Raw genomic sequence first — 27,777 nt, 5'->3', positions numbered from 1 at the left:
TAGAAATTGTATATGATCATTGGAAATTGTATATGAGCAAACATTGGTAAAACAAACTGCACGAGAGAGTGAAACTTAACCTTCATTCCAAATTCTCAAATCTAGACAATGTATTAAAAATCAAAAACATCACTTTGCTGGCAAGGTCCATTCTAGTCAAAGCTGTGGTTTTTCCAGTAGTCGTGGATGGATGTGAGAGTTGGACTATAAAGAAAACTGAGTGCCTAAGAGTTGATTCTTTTCAACTGTGGTGTTGGAGAAGACTTTTTAGAGTCCCTTGGACAGCAAGGAGATCCAACCAGTTCATCGTAAAGGAAATCAAGCCTGAATACTCATTGGAAGGACAGATGCTGAAACGGAAGCTTCAATACTTTGGCCACCTGATGGGAAGAGCCAACTTATTTGAAAAGGCCCTGATGCTGGGAAAGATTGAGGGCAGGAGAAGAAGGGGGCGACAGAGGATGAGATGGTTGGATGGCATCACTGACACAACGGACATGAGTTTGAGCAAACTCCGGGAGTTGGTGACAAACAGGGAATTCTGGCACCCTGCAGTCAATGGGGTCACAAAGAGTCAGACACGACTGGGCGACTCAACAACGACTACCATCCGGAAATAGCCATGATGACCTGCACAGAGGTGTCAACCATAGCAAAACTGCCTTTAGAAATTCCTGCTTAAAAGGTTGACCCTTGGCAGGCTTCTGGAAACTTAAGAATTGGAGGGAGGGCTTCCCACCCACCCCTCACTGATAAGAAGGGCTCACCCTTCCGAAACTGTTGGCCCCTGTTCCCTTGTGCGAGTCTGCATTCTGGTCCATGCTGGGCAGAAGGAACCTCAGTGACCAGCTTCCCAGAAGAACTCTGGGCCTCAGGCCTGCCCCCAGGTCTTCTCTGGATGACAGCATTCCACATGTGCTGTCAGAACCCGCGGCTGGACGGGTTGAGTACGTCCTGTGTGGCTCTAATGCGAGACCTGCCACCTCGTTTCAATCTGGACTTCTCCCCACGGGCCCGTTGCTTCTGCCTGTTTTGCTGTGGATCTTCCTGCTGCAGTCCATCCATCACAGCCCTGAGTACAGGGGTCCTAACATTAAGTTCAAGGTTTCTTGCCCCATTCCTTCTAAGCCACCAAAGTGTTAAAGACATACTCTATTATTTTTAGTTTTATTTATTATATCATGTCCTCTTAAAAAAAAACAAACAAACTGTCATTGACACTTTTTTCCATTCTCAGTTCAGTTCAGTTGCTTAGTCATGTCTTTGCGACCCCATGGACTGCAGCACACCAGGCCTGCCTGTCCATCACCAACTCCTGGAGTTTGCTCAAACTCATGTCTGTCGAGTCGGTGATGCCATCCAGCCATCTCATCCTCTGTCGTCCCCTTCTTTTCCTGCCTTCAGTGTTTCCATTTTGGTTTCCCATATATGTGGATGAGAACATGATTAGTAATTCTTTTATGCTAATTTCTGTATTTCTGGCTTTCTAAATTTGATCCTGTCTGGGTGTCTTTTAAAAGACACCGTTTTCTTTGAGATGATTCATGACAGATTCTGCCTTCTGTTATACCTGAAGTCCAGATTGATTTGCACAAACTCGTTTTCTCACGTAATATATATGCGCATACTAAGCCACTTCCATTGTGTCCGATTCTTTGCGGCCCCATGGACTATAGCCCACCAGGCTCCTCTGTCCGTGGAATTTTCCAGGTAAGAATACTGGAGTGGGTTGCCAGGCCCTCCTGCAGGAGATCTTCCCGACCCAGGGATCGAACCTGTGTCTCTTCAGTTTCCTACATTGGCAGGTGGGTATTTGCCACTAGCAGCACCTGGGAAGCGCTACATATACACATGTATGTATATGCTTTATTTGGGGGAGGGGGTGCTGTGCTAGCCAGCCTACTCTTTATCTCTGTTAATTGTGGAACAGCTGAATTTTACCATGGCATAGTTTGGCAAGAAAGACTCATGAGTGTTATATCCTCTGAGTCTTTATGTCTTTGAGAATATTTCTGTCACATGTATATTTAAATAACAGTTGAGTTCATTTTATTTTTTATATTCTTTAGTATTTATATATATTTGATATTATATGATATGTATAATATTATTTTATATTATATACTATTATATATTCTTTGCTATTATATAGTTATATCTATATATATATTTAGTATTATATATTTTTCTACTGGCTTCACACATTAAATTTGATAGAGAGAAATTAACCCAAGAGAAAGCTTATTTTCCCCATCATAATCAACTTGCCTTTTCTACCTACATGCCTGAAAAATTTTATTTTTATTCTTGAAGTTCAGTAGTGCAAGCTGTATCTCAGTGTTGCTCATTCTTGTCAGGATTCCTGGACTATAACTGCCGTTTTGATTTCCATATGTATGATTTATGTGTGTGTGTGTGTTCAGTTATATCCAACTCTTTTATGACGCCATGGACTGTAGCCCTCCAGGCTCCTCCCTCCATGGGATTTCCCAGACAAGAACACTGGAGTGGGTTGCCATTTCCCTCTCTAGGAGATCTTCCCGACCCAGGGATCGAACCCAGGTTTCCTGCATTGGAAGGTTGATTCTTTACCACTAGTGCCGCCTGGAAAGCCCCATGTATGATCTACATGCATCTGTGTGTGTGTGTGTGTCTGTATATAGACACACGCATATTTGTGTGTGTGTGTGTATATGTGCATTTTCCCTCTCTGCTCTGTCCTTGGTATTTCCAGAGTGTTAGAAACCCCCAGTTAATCCTAGCAGGGAAGCACATTTAGAGCCCCTGCCTTAGTCATCTTTTAATTTTACCCTGAGATACAGAGCACCTGTGAGATAAAGCTTAGCCCGCCCTCTGATGCTTCTTTGTGTGCAATTTTGGGTAAATTGCAGCCTACCTGAGGGTCTCATCTGCCAAGTGAAACTAATCCTGCTTGTGGGGCCTGGGGAGGCATATAAGTGGGGGTGAGGGTCTGGGAGACCCTCAGCAGTTGTCAGAGTTTGCCCTGCCGTGGAAGGTCCCTCAGCTCATTGGTGAGGACGTGGGGAGACGGCGGTGGTGACGATGGAGAACTCATTTCTGGGGGCCCACGCTGAAGCCGCCTCTGTGTATGTGTGTGTGTGTGCTGGCTGGAGCAAGGAGAGAACCCTTTGGCCCCTTGCTCTCTGCAAAGGCTGTGTACTTAAGGTCTGGCTCGTGTGCAGTTCTGATGAACTTGGCAAATACCAAGTGCAGTTTTCCAGGGAGAAAGTGTATGCAGGCGTGTTGGTTGCTCTGTCACGTCCAAATCTGTGCGGCCCCACGGACTGTAGCCCGCCTGGCTCCTCCGTCCAAGGGATTCTTCAGGCAAGAATACTGGAGTGTGTTGCCATTTCCTTCTCCAGAGGAACTGCCCAACCCAGGGATCGAACCCTGGTCTCCTGCAGTCTTTACCATTTGAGCTACAGGGGATTCAGGGAGAAACTGAGACCTCCTATTTAGGGGACTTCTTGCCCATTTGCTTATTTTACTGAATTCGATGTGTCTGTGTTCATCATCCCATGATTTCCACACTAATTATTTTAATGTGCGGTAATGGCAACCCACTCCAGTATTCTTGCCTGAAGCAATCCCATGGGCAGAGGAGCCTGGCAGGCTACAGCTCATGGGGTCGCAGAGAGTCTGACATGACTTAGCAACTATACCACCGCTACCACCATCTTGCATTTTATACCAAAATGAAGACAATGGTGTCTTTTTAAAAAGCATCCAAGAACCATTAGGCGCTCTTGGTAGGGTTTCATTTTCGTTTTACCATCGGCCACAAGAAAGTTGATCTTAGCTTGTTGCACAGGTTGGGTACTGAAAACACAACTTTAGTTCTGAGCTAAGAGGTGGGGATGTAGGAGAGATTTATAAGAATTGATTAATATTCTAAAGAGTATTGATTAAAAGAGAAGTGTTTTCCCCTTCATCCAGTGCATCCAACAGCATTTTCCCTGAGTGCACTGCTTTTCTGAGCCCTTCTTTGAATGTGTTGGGCTTCCCTGGTGGCTCAGGTGGTAAAGAATCTGGCTGCCACGCAGGAGATCTGGGTTTGCTCCCTGGGTGGGGAAGATCCCCTGGAGAAGGGGATGGCAACCCACTGCAGTATTCTTGCCTGGAGGATTCCATGGACAGAGGAGCCTGGCTACAGTCTACTGGGTCGCAAAGAGTTGGACACAACTGAGCGATTGACACACGTTTTCTTACTCTGACATCATTTTCTGTCACCTGTAAGCATTTTTGTCTTTATTCCACTGAACTCATCAATTCTTAGTAAGTGATGATGAAACATGTGAGAAGAGACCTTTTGTACAGATGCCAAATGTTCTCTCATTTGCACTCAGACCAGTAATATTTTTCAACCGAATCCAAGAGGATTATCCAAGATAATTGACAGTTCAGTTCAGTTCAGTCGCTCAGTCGTGTCCGACTCTTTGCGACCCCATGAACTGCAGCACACCAGGCCTCCCTGTCCATCGCCATCTCCCGGAGTTCACTCAGACTTACGTCCACCGAGTCCGTGATGCCATCCAGCCATCTCATCCACGGTCATCCCCTCTCCTCCTGCTCCCAGTCCCTCCCAGCATCAGAGTCTTTTCCAATGAGTCAACTCTTCGCATGAGGTGGCCAAAGGACTGGAGTTTCAGCTTTAGCATCATTCCTTCCAAAGAAATCCCAGGGCTGATCTCCTTCAGAATGGACTGGTTGGGCCTCCTTGCAGTCCAAGGGACTCTCAAGAGTCTTCTCCAACACCACAGCTCAAAAGCATCAGTTCTTCGGTGCTCAGCTTTCTTCACAGTCCAACTCTCACATCCATACATGACCACAGGAAAAACCATAGCCTTGACTAGACGGACCTTAGTCGGCAAGGTAATGTCTCTGCTTTTGAATATGCTATCTAGGTTGGTCATAACTTTTCTTCCAAGGAGTAAGCATCTTTTAATTTCATGGCTGCAATCACCATCTGCAGTGATTTCGGAGCCCCCCAAAATAAAATCTGACACTGTTTCCACTGTTTCCCCATCTATTGCCCATGAAGTGATGGGACCAGATGCCATGATCTTCGTTTTCTGAATGTTGAGCTTTAAGCCAACTTTTTCACTCTCCTCTTTCACTTTCATCAAGAGGCTTTTTAGTTTCTCTTCACTTTCTGCCATAAGGGTGGTGTCATCTGCATATCTGAGGTTATTGATATTTCTCCTGGCAATCTTGATTCCAGCTTGTGTTTCTTCCAGTCCAGCGTTTCTCATGATGTACTCTGCATAGAAATTAAATAAGCAGGGTGACAATATACAGCTTTGACGTACTCCTTTTCCTATTTGGAACCAGTCTATTGTTCCATGTCCAGTTCTAACTGTTGCTTCCTGACCTGCATATAGGTTTCTCAAGAGGCAGGTCAGGTGGTCTGGTATGTACTCATTTCACATGCTAGTAAAGTAATGCTCAAAATTCTCCAAGCCAGGCTTCAGCAATACATGAACCGTGAACTTCCTGATTTCTAGCTGGTTTTAGAAAAGGCAGAGGGAGCCAGAGATCAAGTTGCCAACATCTGCTGGATCATGGAAAAAGCAAGAGAGTTCCAGAAAGACATCTACTTGTGCTTTATTGACTATGCCAAAGCCTTTGACTGTGTGGATCACAATAAACTGTGGAAATTCTGAAAGATAATTGACAGAGAACATCAAAATTCGCCTTCAGTGCATGTAAACAGTGGAACTGTTAAGTAGAATGCCTCTGAAAGATTATTAAATCCATGGATGTGTGAGACGGTCTTCATGTAAGTTCAAAGACTACAGACGGTTTCTTAGAAGTTACAAAGGGGGCCAAATTCCCTCCTTAGATGTCTCAGGGCCGGGCCTCGTAGGGGGGCACTTTGGAGACTTGTGGGTGATCATATCACTGGGGAAGCAACTCTTGCTCTGGCCTCTGTAGCGTTTTGGTCAGAATAACAGAAGAATCTGGAAATGTTACACAGGAAATCTGTAGCAGTGGAGAAGCAAAAGGGACGTCCGTGGGTCCAGTCCTGTTGAGTAGCTGGTGTGACCTACTCTGCACGGCATTGCCCGGTTGTCTGTGTGCCCTGTCTCTCATAATCCTCGTCATCTCGTCTGCAACATGACAAGCTCAGGGACCAGTCTGGAAAACTCCAGCACAGACAGGAACTTTCCCAACTCTTTTCCATGGACCTCAAGATAATCACCCTCCCACAGAATCATGTTTGTGAAAGCCTCATGAAAAGGAGACGTATTTCATTGCATGAAACAACCCTCACATCCACTGGAAGATCCAAATTATTGTACAAATTATGGTCATTTGGAGAACGGAATGACAACCCACTCCTGTATTCCTGCCTGGAGAATCCCATGGACAGAGGAGCCTTGGCTGGCTACAGTCCATGGGGTTTTAAAGAGTCAGACACGACTGAGCGACTAACACACAGATGAATCAAAGAGAATTAAATAAAAAGACTAAGAAGACCATGAACTTGAATTTAGATGACGCGCTCAAACCTTTTTTATATATTTTCTTTTTTAAAAAGGAATGTTGTTAAGGGTTTCTCACAGCGGCTACACTCTGGAGGAATTGATGGAACAATAGTTCACATGGTGACTGTGGCAGATTAACTCACTAATTAGCAAATAGTCCTGCCGTCCCTCTGGATTAGGGCTTCCGTACTGGCTCAGATGGTAAAGAGCCCGCCTGCCGATGCAGGAGATGTAAGAGAGGCAGGTTTGATCCCTGGGTCGGGAAGATCCCCTGGAGGAGGGCATGGCAGCCCACTCCAGGATTCTTGCCTGGAGAATCCCCATGGACAGAGGAGCCCAGTGGGCTACAGTCCATGGGGAAGGAAATGGCAACCCACTCCAGGATTCTTCGCTGGAGAATCCCCATGGATAGAGGAGCCTGGTGGGCTGGAGTCCATGGGGAAGGAAATGGCAACCCACTCCAGGATTCTTGCCTGGAGAATCCCCATGGACAGAGGAGCCTGGGGGGCTACAGTCCATGGGGAAGGAAATGGCAACCCACTCCAGGATTCTTCGCTGGAGAATCCCCATGGATAGAGGAGCCTGGTGGGCTGCAGTCCATGGGGAAGGAAATGGCAACCCACTCCAGGATTCTTGCCTGGAGAATCCCCATGGACAGGGGAGCCTGGTGGGCTACAGTCCATGGGGAAGGAAATGGCAGCCCACTCCAGGATTCTTGCCTGGAGAATCCCAAGGACAGAGGAGCCTGGTGGGCTCCAGTCCATGGGGAAGGAAATGGCAACCCACTCCAGGATTCTTGCCTGGAGAATCCCATGGACAGAGGAGCCTGGTGGGCTACAGTCCATGGGGAAGGAAATGGCAACCCACTCCAGTGTTCTTTTTTATTTTTATTTTTTATTTATTTATTTTTAAATTATTTAATGTTAATTTAATTTAATTTTTTTACTTTACAATACTGTATGGTTTTGCCCTACATTGTCACTCCAGTGTTCTTGCCTGGAGAATCCCCATGGACAGAGGAGCCTAGGGGGCTACAGTCCATGGGGAAGGAAATGGCAACCCACTCCAGGATTCTTGCCTGGAGAATCTCCATGGACAGAGGAGCCGGGTGGGCTACAGTCCATGGAGTTGCGAAGAGTCGGTCGGGATTGAACAACGAACACTTTCACTTCGTGATCATTCTGCTTTCGCTCTCAGTGGGAACAAACGTTCCAGATCTGTCTCCCCGACTGTGTGTGTTTTTAACTTTGATCTGCTAGCTCGGCGAGTAAACTAGCAACAGGAGGAGACAGCTTCTCTCTTTTTCTGTCCTGGTTCAAGGGCATGGTGGTTGGTACATGGGTGATTAGACTCACGTGGACAGAGAGCTTTTTCTTTGTTTTCTGATTACAAGTTACACCTCGTTTTCATATGTGAACAAGTTTGCACTCAGTTGATTTGATTATACCATAATACACACTTAAGTCCCTGTGATTGCTAACTTAGCCAGCAGTAAACACTTGCCAGCTTGAATAAAATCATTTCTACTTGCAAAGCTCAGCCTGTGTTGCAGGGGCCAGCAATTTGGGTAACTTTACGGCTTTCTTTCAGCCCATGTAATGTATACATTTTGCTGAAAGAGGAAACTTGGCCAACACTCCACAATTGTTCCCGATCCTTTTGCACGCTTCCTCGATTCCTTAGATTTGGACTGGAATTTAGAACTTTTTCAAAAGCCAGTGAAGTAAAGCAGATCTCGAAAGTAAGAGAACAGTGAGCTGTGAAATTGAGTAAGAGAGAAAAGCCTTAAGAACTGATAATGCTTTAAGTGTTTTACAAAGTTATATTTTTTTAATTAGCTACAGATTTCTGCTACTTCAATACTGAAAATGTGGCCTTTTTTCTGTCTTACCTGGATAGTTCTTGAGTTGAGATGCGATTTTAATCCAGTCAGATCATATTATTTTCAAATGTTATACATGACTGTTGTTTCCCTTCAGTTGCTAAGTTGTGTCCGACTCTTTATATCTGATTATTAACAATCAATTTTATTGACGTCTGCAATTTGAATTCAAACCTTGGGACTGTACTTTTTCCACCGAGTGCTTCCAGTGTTCCACGCTTTGCATTAAAGAGGGTGAAATTTTCCCCTGGTATTTGTCAGAGTACTGAGGACATGTACATTAAATTTGTACTTTAAATTTACAGTGTCAGAACTCAGAATGTATTAACCATAATCTGTGGGTGTATGTGTGTGTGGTTGACGTGTATCTGTTGGGTATAATGTTAAGTTACAGTTCATGGCTCATACTTCTTTAGAAAATCAGCACATCATTTCTTTGAGGTTTCCCTGGTGGCTCAGACAGTAAAGAATCTGCCTGCAGCGCAGCAGACCTGGGTTCAATCCCTGGGCCGGGGAGATCCCCTGGAGAAGGGAATGGCAACCTACTCCAGTATTCTGACCTGGAGAATTCCATGGACAGAGGAGCCTGGTGGGCTGCAGTCTATGGGGTTGCAAAGAGTCAGACATGACTGAGAGGGAAAGAAAGCAAGTACATTTATTTTGTAAACAATTAAAGGAAAAATCTGATGGCGCAAGATTTTGTTTTTTCCTTCCCTACCCACATGCAGTCACAAATACGCACGTCCCTCCTCTTTTTCCATTTTGGCAGTATTGATGATTAAATTTGTCTACATTCCACTCTTTCCAGAAAGGATTTGAGATAGCCTTTTAAATTCTAAAATATATTCTGTATATGAAAATAGGAGTTTACACAAAAGATACTTTATGAGATGATCATCACTTTTATAAAAGGAGTAACCATAGTTTCATTTTATTTTTTATTAATCTTTTTGTTTCTATTGTGGTATAGTCAATTAACAATGTTGTGATAGCTTCAAGTTGGACAGCAAAGGCACTCAGTCAAACATATGCATGTATCCATCCTACTTCAAACGCCCCTCCCATCAGAGTTCCCTGTGCTGGACAGTAAGTCCTTGTTAATTACTCATTTTAAATCCAGCAGTGTGTCCATGTCCATCCCAAACTCCCTAACTGTCCCTTCCCCCATCCTTCCCCCTGAGAACCATAAAGTTATCACAGAGTATTGACCAAATTTCCCTGTGCTGGACCGCAGGTCCTTGCTGGTTCTCCATGTTAAATATAGCAGCGTGTCCATGTCCATCCCAGACTCCCTGACTATGCCTTCCCCTATCCTTCCCCCTGGTGACCATAAGGTTATTACAGAGGACTGAGCAGAGTTCCCTGTGCTGGACAGCAGGTCCTTGGTGGTTCTGCATGTTAAATCCAGCAGTGTGTCCATGTACATCCCAGACTCCCTAACTGTCCCTTCCCCCATCCTTCCCCCTGGTGACCATAAGGTTATCACAGAGTATTGAGCAGAGTTCCCTGTGCTGGACAGCAGGTCCTTGTGGGTCTCCATGTTCAGTACAGCAGCGTGTCCGTGTCCATCCCAAACTCCCTAACTATCCCTTCCCCCATCCTCCCCCACACCCAGCAACCATAAGTTCATGTCTAAGTCTCTGCATCTATTTCTGTTTTGTACATAAGTTTCATTTCTTTTTAGACTCTTCACAGGAGGGGTGTCATACCATGATTCTGCCTCTCTGCCTGACTGGCTTCACCCAGTATGACAGTCTCTAGGTCCGTCCATGCTGGTGCAGATGGCATGACTTCATTCTTTTTAATGCCATGTCATATCCCATTGTCTATGCGTACCACGTCCACTTTATCTGTCCCTCCGTTGAACGACGTTGAAGTTGCCTCAGAATTGTGACCTGCCTCTCTGATGTCGTGGACGTCAGACCCCATGGGTCTTTAATTTAAGGATTTCTGCTCTCTCGCAGTCTCTGTTCCCCAAGAAGAACTACGAGTGCGTGACCAGCTGTGAGTTCCTCAAGTACATCCTGTCGGTCAAGCAGGGAGACTGCCCCTCCCCAGAGAAGGCCAGCGGGTTCGCCGCCGCCTGCGTGGAAAGCTGCGACGCGGACGACGAGTGCTCCGGGGTTAAGAAGTGCTGTTCCAACGGCTGCGGGCATACCTGCCAGGTGCCCAAGACTCTGTACAAAGGTGAGGAGCGGGGCGGGGTGGGGGCGAAGGGGTGCCCAGCCTCACTGCGGCTTGTGTGTGCACGTGGGAGAGGGTGTCGCTCGAAGATGCGACGATGGCCAGCAAACAGAGCTGCAGGAAGAAATACCCTGCGTCACACAAACATCTGAAAATTTGTGAACTCACGCTGTGGTGCCGTGAATCGCTCATGTGAATGTTTATCCGTGTTTTTACTGAAGTACGGTTGATTTACAATATTGGTTTCTGGTGTACAACCTCGTGACTCCATATAAAACTATTGAGTATAATAATAATATAATAGAATATAATAAAAATAATATAATAAAATGTATTGTCAGTTCAATTTAGTTCGGTTGCTCAGTCATGTCCGACTCTTTGTGACCCCATGAATCTCAGCACGCCAGGCCTCCCTGTGCATCACCAACTCCCGGAGTTCACTCAGACTCACGTCCATTGAGTCCGAGATGCCATCCAGCCATCTCATCCTCGGTCGTCCCCTTCTCCTCCTGCCCCCAATCCCTCCCAGCATCAGACTCTTTTCCAATGAGTCAGTTCTTCCATGAGGTGGCTAAAGTACTGGAGCTTCAGCTTTAGCATCATTCCTTCCAAAGAACACCCAGGGCTGATCTCCTTCAGAATGGACTGGTTGGATCTCCTTGCAGCCCAAGGGACTCTCAAGAGTCTTCTCCAACACCACAGTTCAAACGCATCAATGCTTCAGCGCTTGGCCTTCTTCACAGTCCAACTCTCACATCCATACATGACCACAGGAAAAACCATAGCCTTGACTAGATGGACCTTAGTCGGCAAAGTAATGTCTCTGCTTTTGAATATACTATCTAGGTTGGTCATAGCTTTTCTTCCAAGAAGTAAGCGTCTTTTAATTTCATGGCTGCAGTCACCATCTGCAGTGATTTTGGAGCCCCAAAAAATAAAATCTGACACTGTTTCCACTGTTTCCCCATCTATTTCCCATGAAGTGATGGGACCAGAATTTTAATATAGTAAAATATATTTTAATATAATCAAATATATTATAATACAATATATTATATTTAATATAATAAAGTATATTTTAATAACATATATATTAAAATATAATACTCTTCCTTCACCCTTGCCTTCCCTGGTGGCTCAGACGGTAAAGCATCTGTCTACAGTGTGGGAGACCTGGGTTTGAGCCCTGGGTTGGGAAGATCCCCTGGAGAAGGAAATGGCAATCTACACCAGGACTATTGCCTGGAGAATCCCATGGACAGAGGAGCCTGGTAGGCTACGGCCATGAGGTCGCAAAGAGTCGGACACGACTCATAAAATATAAATACAATAAATTATATTATATTTAATATAATAAATATAATAAAATATATTTTAATAGAATGACTATGTTAAAATATATCAGAATATACATATAATAAAATATATTTTAATATATAATACATATAATAAAATATATTTTAATAGAATGAATACATATTAAAATATAATATAATGAATATGTGCATATTTATAAATATAATAAATAATGAAATATAATAAAATAAATGTAGTAAAGCATTTCATATATAAATATATAATAAAATATGTAAATATAATATATATAATAAAAAGCATTATACTCTATTTAAAGTTATTATCAGGACTTCCCTGGTGGTCCAGTAGTCAAGACTTTACCTTTCAATGGAGGGCGTGCAGGTTTGATCCCTGGTCTAGGAGCTAACATTCCTCTCATGGTGAAAAAAGCCAAAACAGAAAGCAGAAGCAATGATGTAACAAATTCAATGATTACTTTCAAAACGGTCCACATTGAAAAAAAAAGTCTTTACAAAATAATGGCTATGTTATATGAATCCTGCCAAAATTGAACATGTAGGAAGGCCATCATCAATTTAGGGACTTTATGGTGTGTTTTTCTCCAACGTGAGTAAACCGCTGAGGCTCTACTGGCTTCCTAGGAGTAAATGTGTTTAAATCTTTGGGAAATAGGCTAGGGGTGGCACCCTTTAAAAAGCTATAATGCATGCATGAGTATTGTGGTTTTCTGTTTGTGTTATCCAAGAACAGAGGTGTGTTTGCTAGAGAGTGTCACACTAACAGAAGTAAGTCAGACATAGAAGGAGAAATGTCCTATGACATTCCTTATATGTGGAATCTAAAAATGATACAGATGAACTTACTAAACAGAAACAGACTCACAGAGAATGAACTTATGGTTGCTAGGGAGGAAGGATAGGGGAAGGGATAGTTAGGGAGTCTGGGATGGACGTGGACACACTGCTGGATTTAACATGGAGAACCAGCAAGAACCTGCTGGACAGCACAGGGAATTCTGCTCAGTGTCACATGGCAGCCTGGATGGGAGGGGAGTTTGGGGGAGAAATGATGCATGTATATGTATGGCTGAGTCCCTTTGCTGTCCACCGGAAACTAGGACAACAGTGTTAATTGGCATATACCCCAATACAAAATAAAAAATTTTAAGTTAGGAAAAAAAAAGAAGGGTGTTTGCAGGGACTTTCAGTATTTTGAACAATATCTTGAGATCCTGGGCTTCCCTGATGGCTCAGCTGGTAAAGAATCCGCCTGCAATGCTGGAGACCTGGGTTCGATCCCAGGGTCGGGAAGATCCCTGGGAGAAGGGAAAGGCAACCCACTCCAGTATTCTGGCCTGGAGAATTCCAAGGACTGCATAGTCCATGGGGGTGTCACAAAGCGTCGGACATGACTGGGCAACTTTCACTTTCACTTGAGATCCTAGAGGCTAAGATTGCCCTCTTCCAAAAGACCGGGATGAGGCTTGTCAGACAATTTAACAGTTTGCCTTCCTAGGCAGATTTTAGGGCACTCGACTCCCGTATGCTAAGCGTTACTTGACTCTTCGTGCAGACGTGACCAACTTCTTTCATGCCAAACCAATGCTGTTGTGTTATGTACAAATTTTGGATGCCTTCAGAGTGTACTATGAGAGACGTAGCCTTTGGTTACTTTTTGGAGTGTGATTTGAAGAGAAAAGTAGACTCACTCAGGATTATTTATTACAAGCAGAAAGAGAAATCTCTCTTGCTGTAACACATCAAGTTGGTACTGTGGCACTGCTGGTTTTGAATTCAGTGTTTGCTGAGTGTTTTCCCAAGTCCTTACTTACATTTTCAGAAGTCCATTGTTAGACTGATAACAACTCAGGTGTGCCAGAAGCCGCATAGCTGCACCACATCCCTCCAGTTTCCTGTTGGAAACATTCTTATCTGAAGTCTGTATAATCCATCCCATTTTCCATTTTTCTCACCCTAAGATCCTTGGAACCCTGGTACAGTTACTGTCTCAAATTGAAAATAATTGCTGTTTTCCCTTTCTTAACAGACTGACATTTCTTTAATGGATCTGAGTTTTATTATTTCCATGCTTTTTATTATAAGCCACAAAGGATGACTTCTACCAAAATCTCACACCACTTAAGTTTGTAACAGTCTACTCTTAGGAAACCTTTTCTGTTATTATAGATCATTTGCTCTTTAAATATTTTCATTTAGCATAAAAATAGGATGCTATTAGAATGATTGTGGAAAACCCATTTGCAAAACCTTTTTGTTTTAAAAGTGAGGTGGTTAAAAGAGGAGCTATAAATTATGCTTTTTGTGTGAAAGCAGTGAAGAGTCACTGTGAATTTCAAGTATGCCTTGTTCACCGAGAATAAGGGGAATATTCCAGAGGGCCAGCATACATGATTAATGATTAAAAGATACCTGCGGTTTGTTTTTTTTATATTTATTTATTTATGGGTGTGTCCGTCTTAGTTAACAGCATGCAAGGTCTTTGGGTGCAGTGCAGAGGCTCCTTATTGCAAAGTATGCAGATTCTCCCTTGCTGTGGTGTGCGGTCTCCAGAGCTTGGGGGGTGGGGGGTGCTCTGTATAGTTTGTGGGGACAGGGCCTCTCTCGTTGAGGCATCCCGGCTCAGTACTTGTAGAACATACGGGCTTATTAGTTCATCCATTCGATGGGGGATCTTAGTTCCCCGACCAGGGACTGAACCTGCAACCCTCTACACTGACTGCAAAGCGGATTCTCCACCAATGGAACCACCAGGGAAGTCCCAGGACGCTTGCACGTTAACCTTCACACAGTGCATTTTTTTTCCAGGGCTGAAGTCACCTCTCTGCTGCCAGTAACTCTGGACTTGGATGTTTGTGGAGAGAGGGCATTCACAGAGAGCTAACCATCAAGACAAGAAACAGGCTCTGTTGACTTGGCAGTGATTTTGGCATAATGAGCATAAGGAAAATACAGGATTATTTTGGAGGAAAAGAAAATCTAAGTACACATAGAGATATTTTCCCTTCTCTCTGAAGCATATATCTGTACACATATCTCGTCCTTCTTAAACGTCCCATCCCCCCAGGTCATGACAGAGCCCTGAGCTGAGTTCCCTGTTCTGTACAGCAACTTGCCACTAACTGTCTGTGTTACACATGGTCTTGCATATATGTCAGTGTATATGTCGTGCGTGTATGTCAGTGGTTCTCTCTCTGGTCACCCCATGCTCCCCTTCCCACGTGATGTCCACAACTTCTTTCTCTATGTCCACAAGTTCTTTATGTCCGAGTCTCTCTTCCTGCCCTGCAAGTAGGTTCCTCTGTACCATTTTTTCTAGACTCTGCATACATGCACTGATATGATCCGGCAGCCCCACCACCGGCCTGTACCTTGAGAAAACCATGATTCGAAATGACGCACGCGCCCCAGTATTCACTGCAGCACTGTTTACAATAACCGGGACACGGAAGCGACCTGAGTGTCCATCAATAGATGAAGGGGTAAAGACATGGCCCATATATGTTGCTGTTGTTGGGTTAGTTGCTAAATCGTGACCCCATAGACTGCTGCCCGCCAGGCTCCTCCATCCATGGGATTCTCCGGGCAAGAATACTGGAGTGAGTTGCCATTCCCTTCTCCAGGGGATGTTCCCACCCCAGGGATCAAATCCATGTCTCCTGCACTGATGGGCAGATTCTTTACCAGTGAGCCACCTGGGAAGCCCGTGGCACCTGTTTACAAGGAAATATTGCTCAGACATAAAGAGGAACAAAATGGTTTCATTTGTAGTGATGTGTAGTGATGTGTAACTTGTTATACAGAGTGAAGTAAGTCAGAAAAAGAAAAGTATTGTATCAAAGTGAAAGTCGCTCAGTCGTGTCCGACTCTTTGCGACCCCCATGGACTATACAGTCCATGGGATTCTCCAGGCCAGAATCCTGCAGTGGGCCGCTGTTCCCTTCTCCAGGGAATCTTCCCAACCCAGAGAATGAACCCAGGTCTCCCGCATTACAGGCTGGTTCTTTACCAGCTGAGCCACCAGGGAAGCCCAAGAATCCTGGAGTGGGTAGCCTATCCCTTCTCCAGGGGATCTTCCCGACCCAGGAATTGAACCGGGGTCTCCTGCATTGCAGGCGGATTCTTTACCAGCTGAGCTACCAGGGAAGCCCAAGTAGTGTATATTAGCACAAATACATGGGATACATAACAGTGATCCTGAAGTGCAGACTTTTTCCTCAGGAAGAACATGCTCCATCACAGGTTGAGCTGGACCAGCCCCACGGTTAGTTCAGCAGCGCCGAGGCTGAGGTTGCGGGCCTCTCTGGGGCAATCTGGTGGTTGACATCAGACACACCTCCAGGGCCTAATCCCATCTGCCCGGCTGTCCTGTCATCTCTACTGTGACTCTGTCCAGCTCCGTAAGAGGGCCCTCAACCTCAAGCTGTCTTTGGGCACCAGTGTATTATTATATTATAGGTCAGTTAAAAGATATATCCAGATCAGTTAGGTTAAATCTAATACCATCACTAATTAAGCAGTCGTTTTAGGCTAATAGAGAACATGGAGCTTTTTTCCTCTGAAGGTAATTTTTAGCTAATTTCTGGAGTTGTAGCAATGGCTACCCACTCCAGTATTCTTGCCAGGACAATCCCATGGACAGAGGAGCCTGGAGGGCTACGGTCCATGGGGTCGCAGAGTCAGACATGACTGAACAACTAACACTTTCTACTTCCAGTATTTAAATGAGACATGAAGCATATACCTCGTGAAGGGCTTCCCTGATGGCATAGATGGTAAAGAATCTGCCTGCAATGCAGGAGACCCAGGTTTGATCCCTGAATTGGGAAGATCCCCTGGAGAAGGGCATGGCAACCCACTCCAGTATCCTTGCCTGGAGAATCCCATGGATAGAGGAGCCTGGCGGGCTACAGTCCATGGGGTCACAAAGAGTCAGACACAACTGAGCAACTAGCGCGCGCACGCACACACACACACACACACACACACACACACACACACACGTGAAGAACCAGACCCTCCTGGACAGACCTGTAAGTTCTTCAGTTTTCGTTTGTCCATTGTTAACTTACTGACGTGTCAATCTCATAGGGAATCCCAAAGAGCATTTTTCTTTGTTTATAACTATTTTTTGACCGTACTGGGTCTTTGTTGCTTTGCCAGGCTTTCTCTAGTTGCTGCAGGGAGGGCTACTCTTCATTGCAGTGGTTTCTCTTGCTGTGGTGCATGGGTTCAGTTGCTCCCTGGCACATGGGAATCTTCCGGGATCAGGGATTGAATCTGTGACTCCTAGACTGCCAGGCAGATTCTTCACCACTGAGCCACCAGGCAAAGCCCACAGAGCATCTTCTTAATGTTTTCCCCAGTTTGAGGTCTGAAGCATCAGCTCAGTCTACAGGTACGGATCCCTGTTCGCTCGGTGAATATTGACCATCGGTTAGGAACTCCAGGAGTTGGTGATGGACAGGGAGGCCTGGCGTGCTGCAATTTATGGGGTCACAAAGAGTCGGACACGAGTGAGCAACTGAACTGAACGGAACTAAACTAGGAGTTACTAGGATTGCCTGACATTGATGATGATGACCCTTATTCGTCACTGACGTTCAGAACTGAAGCACACAGCCTCTGCCCGGCCCAGCAGTGAACTCATTGAGGTGGTCACGCACGCACACTGGTGTTTAAGTGGACCACTCACTTTCGTAACTTTTGACACTATACGGGCCAACCACTGCCCTAATTTTTTTCCTCTTTCTCTCTTATGGGGCTAAGGAAAAATTATGAAAATTCATGGAAACACATGTATCCTTTCTGTGCAGTCCATGTGTAGGAGATGTGGGATGACCTCATAACTTCAGAGGCTTCTTACGCCTGAAACTTGACTTTTTGAGACACGGTATGTTTTGAGAAGATGGTCCATGGAGTGATCCATTGCCCTGGAGCACATAACTTGGGGTAGTGCTTTGAGAACTGTGCTTGGCTGACGCCTCACGTTACCTCTGCAGGCTGGTATTGGGGTTTGACACGAAGGAAAAAGCAGCAGTGAGGTTTTCCTTCGCCCTTCACGTAAGGCTATTAGAAGCCTTGAAGACTTCACAGTGTTACTCTGGGTGAACCAGGCCCGGTCTCTGAAACATGCGCCTTTGTGAGGCTGTGGGATGTTCACAAGCTGAACTTCTGCGGGTAACACACAAGCTCTGCTTTGTTGGGGTTCTCCTTTGATTCCCCCCTAGTTTAGTTCTGGTTTACTTAACAGCTTTGTCGAACTGTCCTCTGTCTAGAGGTCTTGCTTTCTTATTTTACTGCCTCTCTCAATGCCCATGGCTCCCCTGATAGCTCAGTTGGTAAAGAATCCGCCTGCAATGAAGAAGACCCTGGTTTGATTCCTGGGCTGGGAAGATCCCCTTGGAGAAGAGATAGGCTACCCACTCCAGTATTCTTAGACTTTCCCTATGGCTCAGGGGCTAAAGAAGCTGCCTGCAGTGTGAAGACCTGGGTTTGATCCCTGGGTCGGGAAGATCCCCTGGAGAAGGGAAAGGCTACCCACTCCAGTATTCTGGCCTGGAGAATTCCATGGACCGTATAGACCACAGGGTCGCAAAGAGTAGGACACAACTGAGCGACCTTAACTTGCACTTTTCACTTTCCTGACACCCAACTGCGGCAGGTTAGTTTGGGTAGGGAAAGAGAAACGCTGAACTTGTTTTCCAGGCAGAAAAATCCCAGGTAGCCGTGGCCTTCAGCTTTACAGGTGGCCATGACCCAGGGATCATCTTTAGCAGGCGCTAACCTGGAATCAGTTGCGTTATCAGTCTGTTTCTTTTCAAAAAAGCTGATGATGCCACTGCTTTAATATTTCCATGAACCTGTCAGTATTTGAAATTTGTAAACTTTAGGATTTTCGAGGTGGCATTTTGAATACAGTGACTGCATGCCCTCATGTGATAGGAACCCAGATGCCTTGAGTACAGCTGTCTTTATGAGAGACGTTGCTACTGTTGCTGCTGCTGCTGCTAAGTGAGAGATGTTATGCAGTGACTAATTAATGAGTCACTGAAACTCTGTATCTTGGTGCGTTTTCACACCTGGACTTGTGACAAGTCCTTTTATGAACACTCACCTCGGGTGATTTGCAACTGCCGATTGCCAGCCTTCGTCGATTTTTCCATCAGTCTGTTTTGAACATTTTTTTTTTTGAAGTGTTGGGTTTCCGTGCCTTTGATTTCAGCAAAAGACTTGCTACGCTTTCAAGAAACACCCCCATATATTGTGGGATGCTACACTGTAGCGTTTTGACATTTTTAATGGAATCGTTTACATTTCAGATGATGAAGTTGTTTGAAACCAATAAAGAAAGATGGTAGTCATTTACATAATGAAAACCACACTGAGGACAGATCTCTGTCCTCTGCTCTGGGGATGCCGTCAGGAGGCTGGGGGAGCTTGCAAGAACAAGATCCCTGGAAGGGGCAATGGTGGGGGCCGGGCCAGGTCTGCACACAGTTAACAGCCCAGAGGGTGCAGTTCCTCCCAATCAGGGCAGCCAGCCGACTCTAATGCAGACCAGATGGATGCAGACCGTTTCTTCACGTGCAAGTGGCGAGATCCATTGCCCATCAGAATGAAGGAGATGCTTAAGGGAAGGAATTTGAGGTGACAGCACCCTGATGCTCAGTCATGTGGTGTGGAGGCCCGTGGCAGTCAGATGACATTCATGACCGAGGCCTCAGGGCGTGCGGGTGTGGGGGCAGGGGTCCCCCGCTGAGTTCAGGGTCCTTGAGTGCTGGACCAGTTACTGGAGCTGCATTTACCCTAGAGGATTCTCCGTGGAGGGCTAAGGAGCAGGGCGGGTTTGCAGTCTCACATAGTGCTCTGTGATGTCAGGAAACTAATGAGCCATTTTCTGTCCCTTAAAAAAAAAAAAAGAAAGAATGTATTTTTAATTGGGGGATCATTGCTTTGCAGTGTCTTGTTGGTTTCTGCCATATAACAAGAATCAGCCCTAAGTGTGTGTGTGTGTTACACACACACGCACACACATATATATAACATATATATATATATATACACCATACAACATATATATATGTTTATATATATATATAAAGCACAGTCTATCCTAAAGGAAATCAGTCCTGGGTGTTCATTGCAAGGCCTGATGCTGAAGCTGAAACCTCCAATACTTTGGCCACCTGATGTGAAGAACTGACTCACTGGGAAAGACCCTGATGCTGGGAAAGATTGAAGGCGGCAGAAGGGGATGACAGAGGAGGAGATGGTTGGATGGCATCACCAACTCGATGGATATGAGTTTGAGCAAGCTCCGGGAGTTGGTGATGGACAGGGAGGCCTGGCGTGCTGCAGTCCATGGGGTTGCAAAGAGTCGGACGTGACTGAGCAACTAACACTTAAACTTTCATTGTTTTCCTCCATTCCATATACATGTGTTAATATACAATATTTATTATTCTCTTTCTGATTTACTTGTATAACAGGCTCTAGTTTCATCCATCTCACTAGAACTAGAGTCAAATTCATTTTTTATGGCTGAGTAGTATTCCACTGTGTGTCTGTAACACAACCTCTTTATCTATCCGTCTGTCGATGGACATCACAGTTAGTTCCATGGCTTAGCTATTGTCATGGACAATTGGGGTACCTGTGTCTTTTTCAGTTGTAGTTTTTGAGGGTATATGCCTGGTAACAGGATTGCTGGTTCGTACGGAAGGACTGATGTTGGCCTTCTGATCCTTTGGCCACCTGATGCGAAAAACTGACTCATTGGAAAAGACCCTGATGCTGGGAAAGATTGAGGGCGGGAGGAGAAGGGGACGACAGAGGATGAGATAGGTGGATGGCATCACTGACTTGATGGACGTGAGTTTGAGTAAAGTCCATTCCCACCAACAGCGCAGTAGGGGTCCCATTTTTTCCACACCCTCTCCAGCATTCATTGTTTGTAGATTTTTTTGCTGTGTGCCTCACCTTGCTCTGTTTAAACAGGAAGTAAAGGAATGTTTGAGTCCCAGGACCTTGATGGCGGAGGGAGACGCGAGCTCCTTGAATAGATACGATCCCAGAGGAGGTGGCAGTGAACGCCTGCAATGAGCCTTCTCATTCCTCTCTGAGACTCTCAAGCGGAGATTTTTACCCCTGTTGCCGTGTCTTCCTCCTACTTCTTCCTGAGAAAAGAATAAAGAAGTGGGGTGCTCCTACTTTTCCAGGCGTATTCCTGAGAGAAGGATAATGCAGTGGGCTAGGCCCTTTCTTTGGTGAACAGTCCCACACCATTTGCTTCTGCAGAGTACTCCTTATGGGAACATTGGTTGTGGGGCTGGGGAGGGTGGAGGAGAACCCAGTTCTTGACACACACACACACGCGCACACACACACGCACACACACACACGCACACACACACACACACACACGGAGCTTGAGCTTCATAGGGAAGATAAGACATTCAGAGAGCTGGCTGTGGTCAGGTGGTCAGAGGCACTTGAATGCCTGTGTCGACAGCCACAGGTTCAATGCAGAACAGCAGAGCAAGCAATGGAGCCTTGCACTTCTAGCTGGAGGTTGAGGGAAGGTGGCTGAGAAGGCGGTGGCATCTGGACTGAGCCTGGACGTATCCCAGAGTCTATGTCAGAAAACGGAAGGCAAGAGATTTCAGCGTGAAGGAGACCATGTGACCGGACCACGGCAGTAAGGAGCGCCTGGCAGTGTGGTCGGGGGAAGCCGGGTGCTGAAGGCAGGTGGTGTATTGTTTCGATTTAGTGGTCCCGTCTTGCCCAACTCTCTGCAGATGCATGGACTGTAGCCCGCCACGCTCCTCCGTCCATGGGGTTCTCCAGGCAAGAATACCGGAGTTGATTGGCAGCTTGCACTCTGTGATTCCTGAAAGCTGCAGCTAAGACCCAACACAGCTGGAAATGAATAAACACATAAATAGTTTTTATTTCTTTTTTTTTATGTACACCCGTGGCCGATTTCATGTCGATGTGTTGGCAGAAACCCCCACAATACTGTAATTAGCCTCCAATTAAAATCAATTAATTAAAAAAAATCATCAGTGAGCTTTTGAGCAGATACACACGTGCTGCATTTAAATCACCCAGCCCCATCCAGATCAGTGATGAATGACTTTAGAATTTCCCACCATAAGAAGACCTTGGAGTGAGTGCAGATCAAAATGAGATGAGTTGGAATTTCAGCCACGCCGCTAACCTGCGGCAGATCGCCTCTGTGCTTTGTAGCCTTCCCTCCGCTGAGACTGAAGAAATGGAGCCTTCAGAGCTCCCTGTTTCGAATGAGTCGCCAGCGCTCTCGGCAAACGCTCGTCCTCAGGGTAGAGTGGGCTTACGGGCAGCCGGTGTACTTGGTTGGCGTGGCACTGCACTCCACCTAAATTCGGTCGGTTCCGTCAATCGCTTTGCCATTATGAATTTGTTCTAAGTTCCCCTTTCCATCATGGCTGTTATTTTGAACCGTGGTTCTTACATCTTTGGGTTACCAGGCAACTTGCTCACTCTGTTGAGGGGGAGAGAGAAATCAAAATGATGAAGTATGTTCCGACGAGCCACCTGTGAGGGACTGTTTTTGAAGCCAGGCTCTCACCCGTGCCAAAACCCAAACATTATAAATTCATCTTTTTTTTTTTCTCCCAATTTTAAACAGCAAGTCAGCGGGGAGAGCCCCAGCAATCACTTGGAGAAATCCACGAGATCTGTGCTTCAGAAACCATTCTTGTATGCTTTGACCACATGAGACACTGGGCTTTATAATGTTTTCCTTAAAAGGAAAACTCACTCAGACGGAGAGGAGAGGAAACTCGGTAACCGTGTCCTAAGCACCCCGAGATATAGCATTAGAGGCGGAGCGTGTTGCATGGAGAAGGACTGGAGACTCCTGATGACTGTCGTCTCTGGTGGCTTCCACGTTAGGTTCCCATGTGCAGCTTGCGGTGTACACGCGCGCTTCAGTCATGGCCGACTCTCGCTACCCCGTGGACGGCAGCCCGCCAGGCTCCTCTGTCCATGGGATTCTCCAGGCAAGAATGCTGGAGTGGGTTGCCATGCCCCCCTCCATTGGATCCGCCCGATCCAGAGACCAAACCAGGGCATTCTGTCTCTGCTGCATCGCAGGCAGATTCTTTACCACTTGAGTCATCAGGGAAACCTGTTGATGCAACATGTCAAGACCTAATTCCACCTGTTCACTTATGCGTTAGAAAATGGGAATTCTATCAGCTTTTCATTACAAACCAAATTGAACCCAGTTTGGGTTCAGAAGCACACCTGGCACATAGTAAATGTTAGGTATTTCTCTTCCCCTTACAAAAGGTTTCATCTGCCCGTTTGTCAAGTTTTAACTGCAGTGGGAGTGCTTTCTAACACTGCCATCTATAAAGTTCTTGCATTTTCTTTTATTGGAAAGAATGCACATAAAAGAACTGCTCTGAGGTTATGGGATTCCCTGGTGGCTCAGACGGTAAAGACTCTGCCTGCAATGCAGGAAACCTGGGTTCGACCCCTGGTTCAGGAAGATCCCCCTGGAGAAGGGAATGACAACCCACTCCAGTATTCTTGCCTGGAGAATCCCATGGACAGAGAAGCTTGGCAGGCTACCATTCTTGGGGGGATCACAGAGTCAGCTGGGGAGACAGAACCTTGTTCAGGATCAAGAATCAATTTAGACCCTATAAAACAGCAGGAAGGTGAAACTGAACTTGGCATTATACGATTTCAGACTGAATCCCTGATAGGGAGACACTGCTATTAAGAAAGGAGACAGAGGGGCCTTTGTCATGAGACGAGTTTCATCTCCGCTTCAGCTCTTGTTCCTCCGCATTCACCACAGTCCGCGTCGCGTGCAGGCTGTTGTGACCGGTGTGGTTCTGTTCCAGGTGTCCCCCTGAAGCCCAGGAAGGAGCTGCGGTTCGCGGAACTGCCATCTGGGAAGCTGGAGGTAAAGTGGTCCTCGAGGTTCAACGTTTCCATTGAGCCCGTGATCTACGTGCTGCAGAGAAGGTGGAATTATGGGATCCATCCAAGCGAAGACGACGCCACGCACTGGCAGACCGTGGCGCAGGTGAGTGCTTCGTGGGCTCTGTGCGACACTTGGCGGCCCCTCGGACTGCAGCCCACCAGGCTCCTCTGTCCATGGGATTCTCCAGGCAAGAATCCTGGAGTGGGTTGTCATTTCCTCCTCCAGGGGATCTTCCCAACCCAGGGATCGAACCTGGGTCTCCTGATGTCACCCTGGAGGTGACGTCTCCTGCACACCTACACAGAGAAGGTTAACGCGCTGTAGCTTGCTCAAAGTAGCCTGAGCATGCCAGTTACTTAAACTGCTATGCGTGCACCTCACTCACCTCCACCCCCCATCCCATGGGGTGACAGATAGGAGAAGCTCCGTGGGTGTCTAACCTGGTACCACGAGAAAGTGGGCTTCACGTGCTCACGATGCATGGTGAGTCAGTGAGTGAGTGAAGTCACTCAGTCGTGTCTGACTCTTTGCAACCCCCATGGACTGTAGCCTACCAGGCTCCTCCATCCATGGTGTTTTCCAGGCAAGATACTGCAGTAGGTGGCCGTTTCCTTCTCCAGGAGATCTTCCCGACCCAGGGATTGAACCCAGGTCTCCCATAGTGTATGCGGACGCTTTACTATCTGAGCCTCCAGAGAAGTCCCAAAGCATATCCATTTACTTATTCGTGGCTGTGTGGGTCCCTGTTAGTACAATCAGGCTTCCTCTCATTGCAGCAAACGGGGGTTCCTCTTCACTGTGGTGTGAGGGCTTCTCATTGCGGTGCCTTCTAGAACACGGGCGCTAGAACTCAGGCTCAGAAGTTGTGGCCCACAGACTTGCTTGCTCCGAGCTCTGTGGGATCTCGCCAGAACAGGGATCCAAGTGGTGTCCCCTGCATTGCAAGGCGGGTTCTTAAAGCACTGGTCCACCAGGTGCCGGGGTCCAGCCCCGGTGGATCCAGGGAATTCGAAGGGTGGACGGCGTCGGCGTGGAAAGACTTGTTTATTTATTAATGAAAGATTAGATTAAGAAACTATAGTGTAGTAAGAAGATTAAGTGGAAGAAGAGGGCTGAATAGCTTGGTTTACGCGGAAGGCCAATAAAATCCCAGACAAGGAATTTGCACCATCTACGTTGGGCCACCGGCGCCCGCTTGAATATCTAAGGGTGCCTCGCCTTAAGCTCCCTTTCTCGCGGGTCTTAACAGCCGGGGCAAGTAAGTAGACGTGGAGAGCCTCCGCACTCCAGGTGGAAATTCAGCCCGAAATTAAAGTAAAGAGCAGAGAGAGGGAAAGAGAGAGAAGAAGAAAGAGAGAGAGACACGGGGGGAGCCAGAGTGCCAAGAAACCAGGCCGGGAGACTAGTTAGAGAAGCTGGTCCAAGAAGCTGGCCCCCGGCCCCAGAAGCTGGCCCCTGGTGCTGGCCCCCGGAGCTGGCCCCCGGAGCTGGCCCCTGGTGCTGGCCCCTGGAGCTGGCCCCTGGTGCTGGCCCCTGGAGCTGGCCCCATCCTTTATTGTTCAGAAGGCCTTTTATACTTTTTGATAAAACACAGAGATCAATGGGTAACACAAGATTATGTAGCGTTCGCAGCTCAAGCTCTTTCTATACATCATTTGGCATACAAAAGGTCTCAGGTGATTTACATTATCTTCTGGCCAAGAGGCTTGTTAACACTTTTTGGCTCTCTTCCTTAATGAATGTTAATCTTGTTTCCCCTGAAGTGTTTTTCTTTAATCTACATCTCCTTAAAGCATTAGCATTAAAGTTACATCTCTATAGAACAAAGGTGCAGTGGGACACAACAAAGAGGGTACTTAACTCAAAGATCTAATGTTGCTAACACAAGGTCTACTACTTGTTATTTTAACTATATCTACAACTAAAGGATGTGAAAATTTGGCAGCAAATATTGATTCAACAAATGAAACCTTTAATCAGTCCTATTCTAAAGATTTTGACTCCTCGGAAGCTCCTACATTCCTAGGATGTTTTAAGCTTCCTGTGCCTCCTGCGGTCAGGAGGCCTCAAACAATCACACGCGCAGCTGTAGGAGTCCTGCAGGCAGGCTAGAAAGCCATCAGAGGGTTTTTTGGATTGAGACACTCTTTCAAATGCAGAAGACTAAAGCCCTGAATTGACTTTTTCCAGAAAATGTCAGAAGAGTGGAAAAGCAGAGCACAAAAGCCGGCAGATTTTTGTTGGGGTACATGCTTAGGAATTTCCAGAGGGGTCCCTGAAGTCTGAGCACGCCTTGCATATGTCAGCTTCCTTCCTCATGACCTTGTCACGGGCGGGATTCCTCACACTGGCTCCCAGCAACCAGGGAAGCCATTTTCTGATGCGTGTTCACATTCATTTCCTCCGAGAACTGCCCGTAAGCCTTGAGATACAGGTAGAACCCGCTAGACTGAGGGAAACGCAACACGCAACACCCACAGGACTTGCTAACCTGCCATTGGATCGTCTTGACGTCTTCTCCCGTGTTGCTCCTGAAACGTTGTTGCTGAACCATGAAAGATGCCGGGATTCTCGGCCTCCAGAGGAGTAGAATTCAATCTGGGGCCAGAGACGAGGCTTGATTGCTCGAGCTTTTGTGTCATAAAGTTTTATTAAAGTATAAAAGAGATGGAGAAAGCTTCTGACGTAGACATCAGAAGCGGGCCAGAAAGAATACCCCCTCACTAGTTTTAGCAACGGAGTTATATACTTTTTAATTACGTATTACTGTGAATCAAAAGAATGTCTGGAGGTTGTAAAGACCTTCCTAGACTCACTCCCATAATTGACATTTTAAGACAACAGGATTAGCCAGAAAGGTTTTTTCCAGAAACTGTCCTCAAGCAGGATACATTATTGTTACATAATCCTCAGGAATGTAGAGGGAAAAAATGTTTGTCCTTTCCTCCTCCTTGAGAATTCCAGACCCCCCTCTCTCCTTGGGGACCCCCTGGACTTCTTATCAACCTACCTAGGAATTGACTCTCTCACTCCCACATTTAAGCTTTCATTCCGCACAGGACTTGACTGGCTGAACAAAGAATCCTGTCACCAAACTGCTTGGTGGAAAGCAGTGGGCAGATCTTGAATCTTCCCTGAGTGCTTCCTTCTCCTTCCTCTTGCTCAACTCCCCAACCAGTGGGCCACCAGACGGCACCCCTCCTGGGGGTCATCTCCCCAGTGCCGAGGAAAGAATAAATGATCAGTATGATGCTTCATGCTTTTCAACAAGTAAACAAGCCTTCCCCACATGTAGGACTATACGGAAATCTCTGCTGATGTGTGTAAGACCGTGTTTCTCCAAAGACGAGATTCCCTCGACTTTTTTTTTTTTTTCTTTTTTCAGTACATGTAAACTTCAATGCCAAACTCAGGTGTTTGAAAGAAAAATGTAATCCCTTTTTCATCAGGAGTGTCTCAGAGAGGATAAACACGAGAGTCATTTAAAGACCTCAAAAGCAATGAGAAATGAAATGTTAAAATGATTTAAAAACAAAAAATTGGAGGATAACGTGCAATGTTGTGTTAGCTTCTGCCGTACGACAAAGTGCATCAGTCACGTTTACAATATGCCTTCCACCTTGACCCTTCCACCCCCTCTTCTGCCCCTCTAGGTCATCACAGAGAACCGGGCTCAGCTCCCTGTGTTACGCGGCAGGTTCCTGCTAGCTTATTATTTCACATATAAAGTCGTGCATAGGGTTGGTGCTGTTAGTGTGCTTAGTCAGCGCTACTTGCTGAATTTCTCCCACTCCCTCCTTCCCCTTCTGTGTCCACACACCCATTCTCTTCGTCTCTGTCTCCTTCTTCCCTGCAAATAGGTTCATCAGTACCCTTTTCTGAAAT

The 27,777-nt window shown here is 46.1% G+C and overlaps 1 protein-coding gene across 6 annotated transcripts in view; it reads left to right on the top strand.

Annotated features, from left to right (window-relative positions):
• Positions 1 to 27,777, top strand: part of LOC138929710 (anosmin-1-like) — a 223,020-nt gene that overhangs the window by 144,053 nt on the left and 51,190 nt on the right. For all 6 annotated transcript variants that reach the window (XR_011446057.1, XR_011446056.1, XM_070289549.1 and 3 more), the window contains exons 4-5: positions 10,356 to 10,578; positions 23,810 to 23,994. Coding sequence is in view for 4 of the 6 variants with exons in the window: in XM_070289549.1 (XP_070145650.1) it covers positions 10,356 to 10,578; positions 23,810 to 23,994 (408 nt within the window). In the remaining 2 variants the exon portion in view is untranslated. The remainder of the gene's footprint in view (positions 1 to 10,355; positions 10,579 to 23,809; positions 23,995 to 27,777) is intronic.

Source organism: Ovis canadensis, chromosome Y, assembly GCF_042477335.2.
Source record: "Ovis canadensis isolate MfBH-ARS-UI-01 breed Bighorn chromosome Y, ARS-UI_OviCan_v2, whole genome shotgun sequence".
NCBI classification, from domain to species: Eukaryota; Metazoa; Chordata; class Mammalia; order Artiodactyla; family Bovidae; genus Ovis; species Ovis canadensis.
This window is presented reverse-complemented; position numbering and strand designations above follow the sequence as displayed.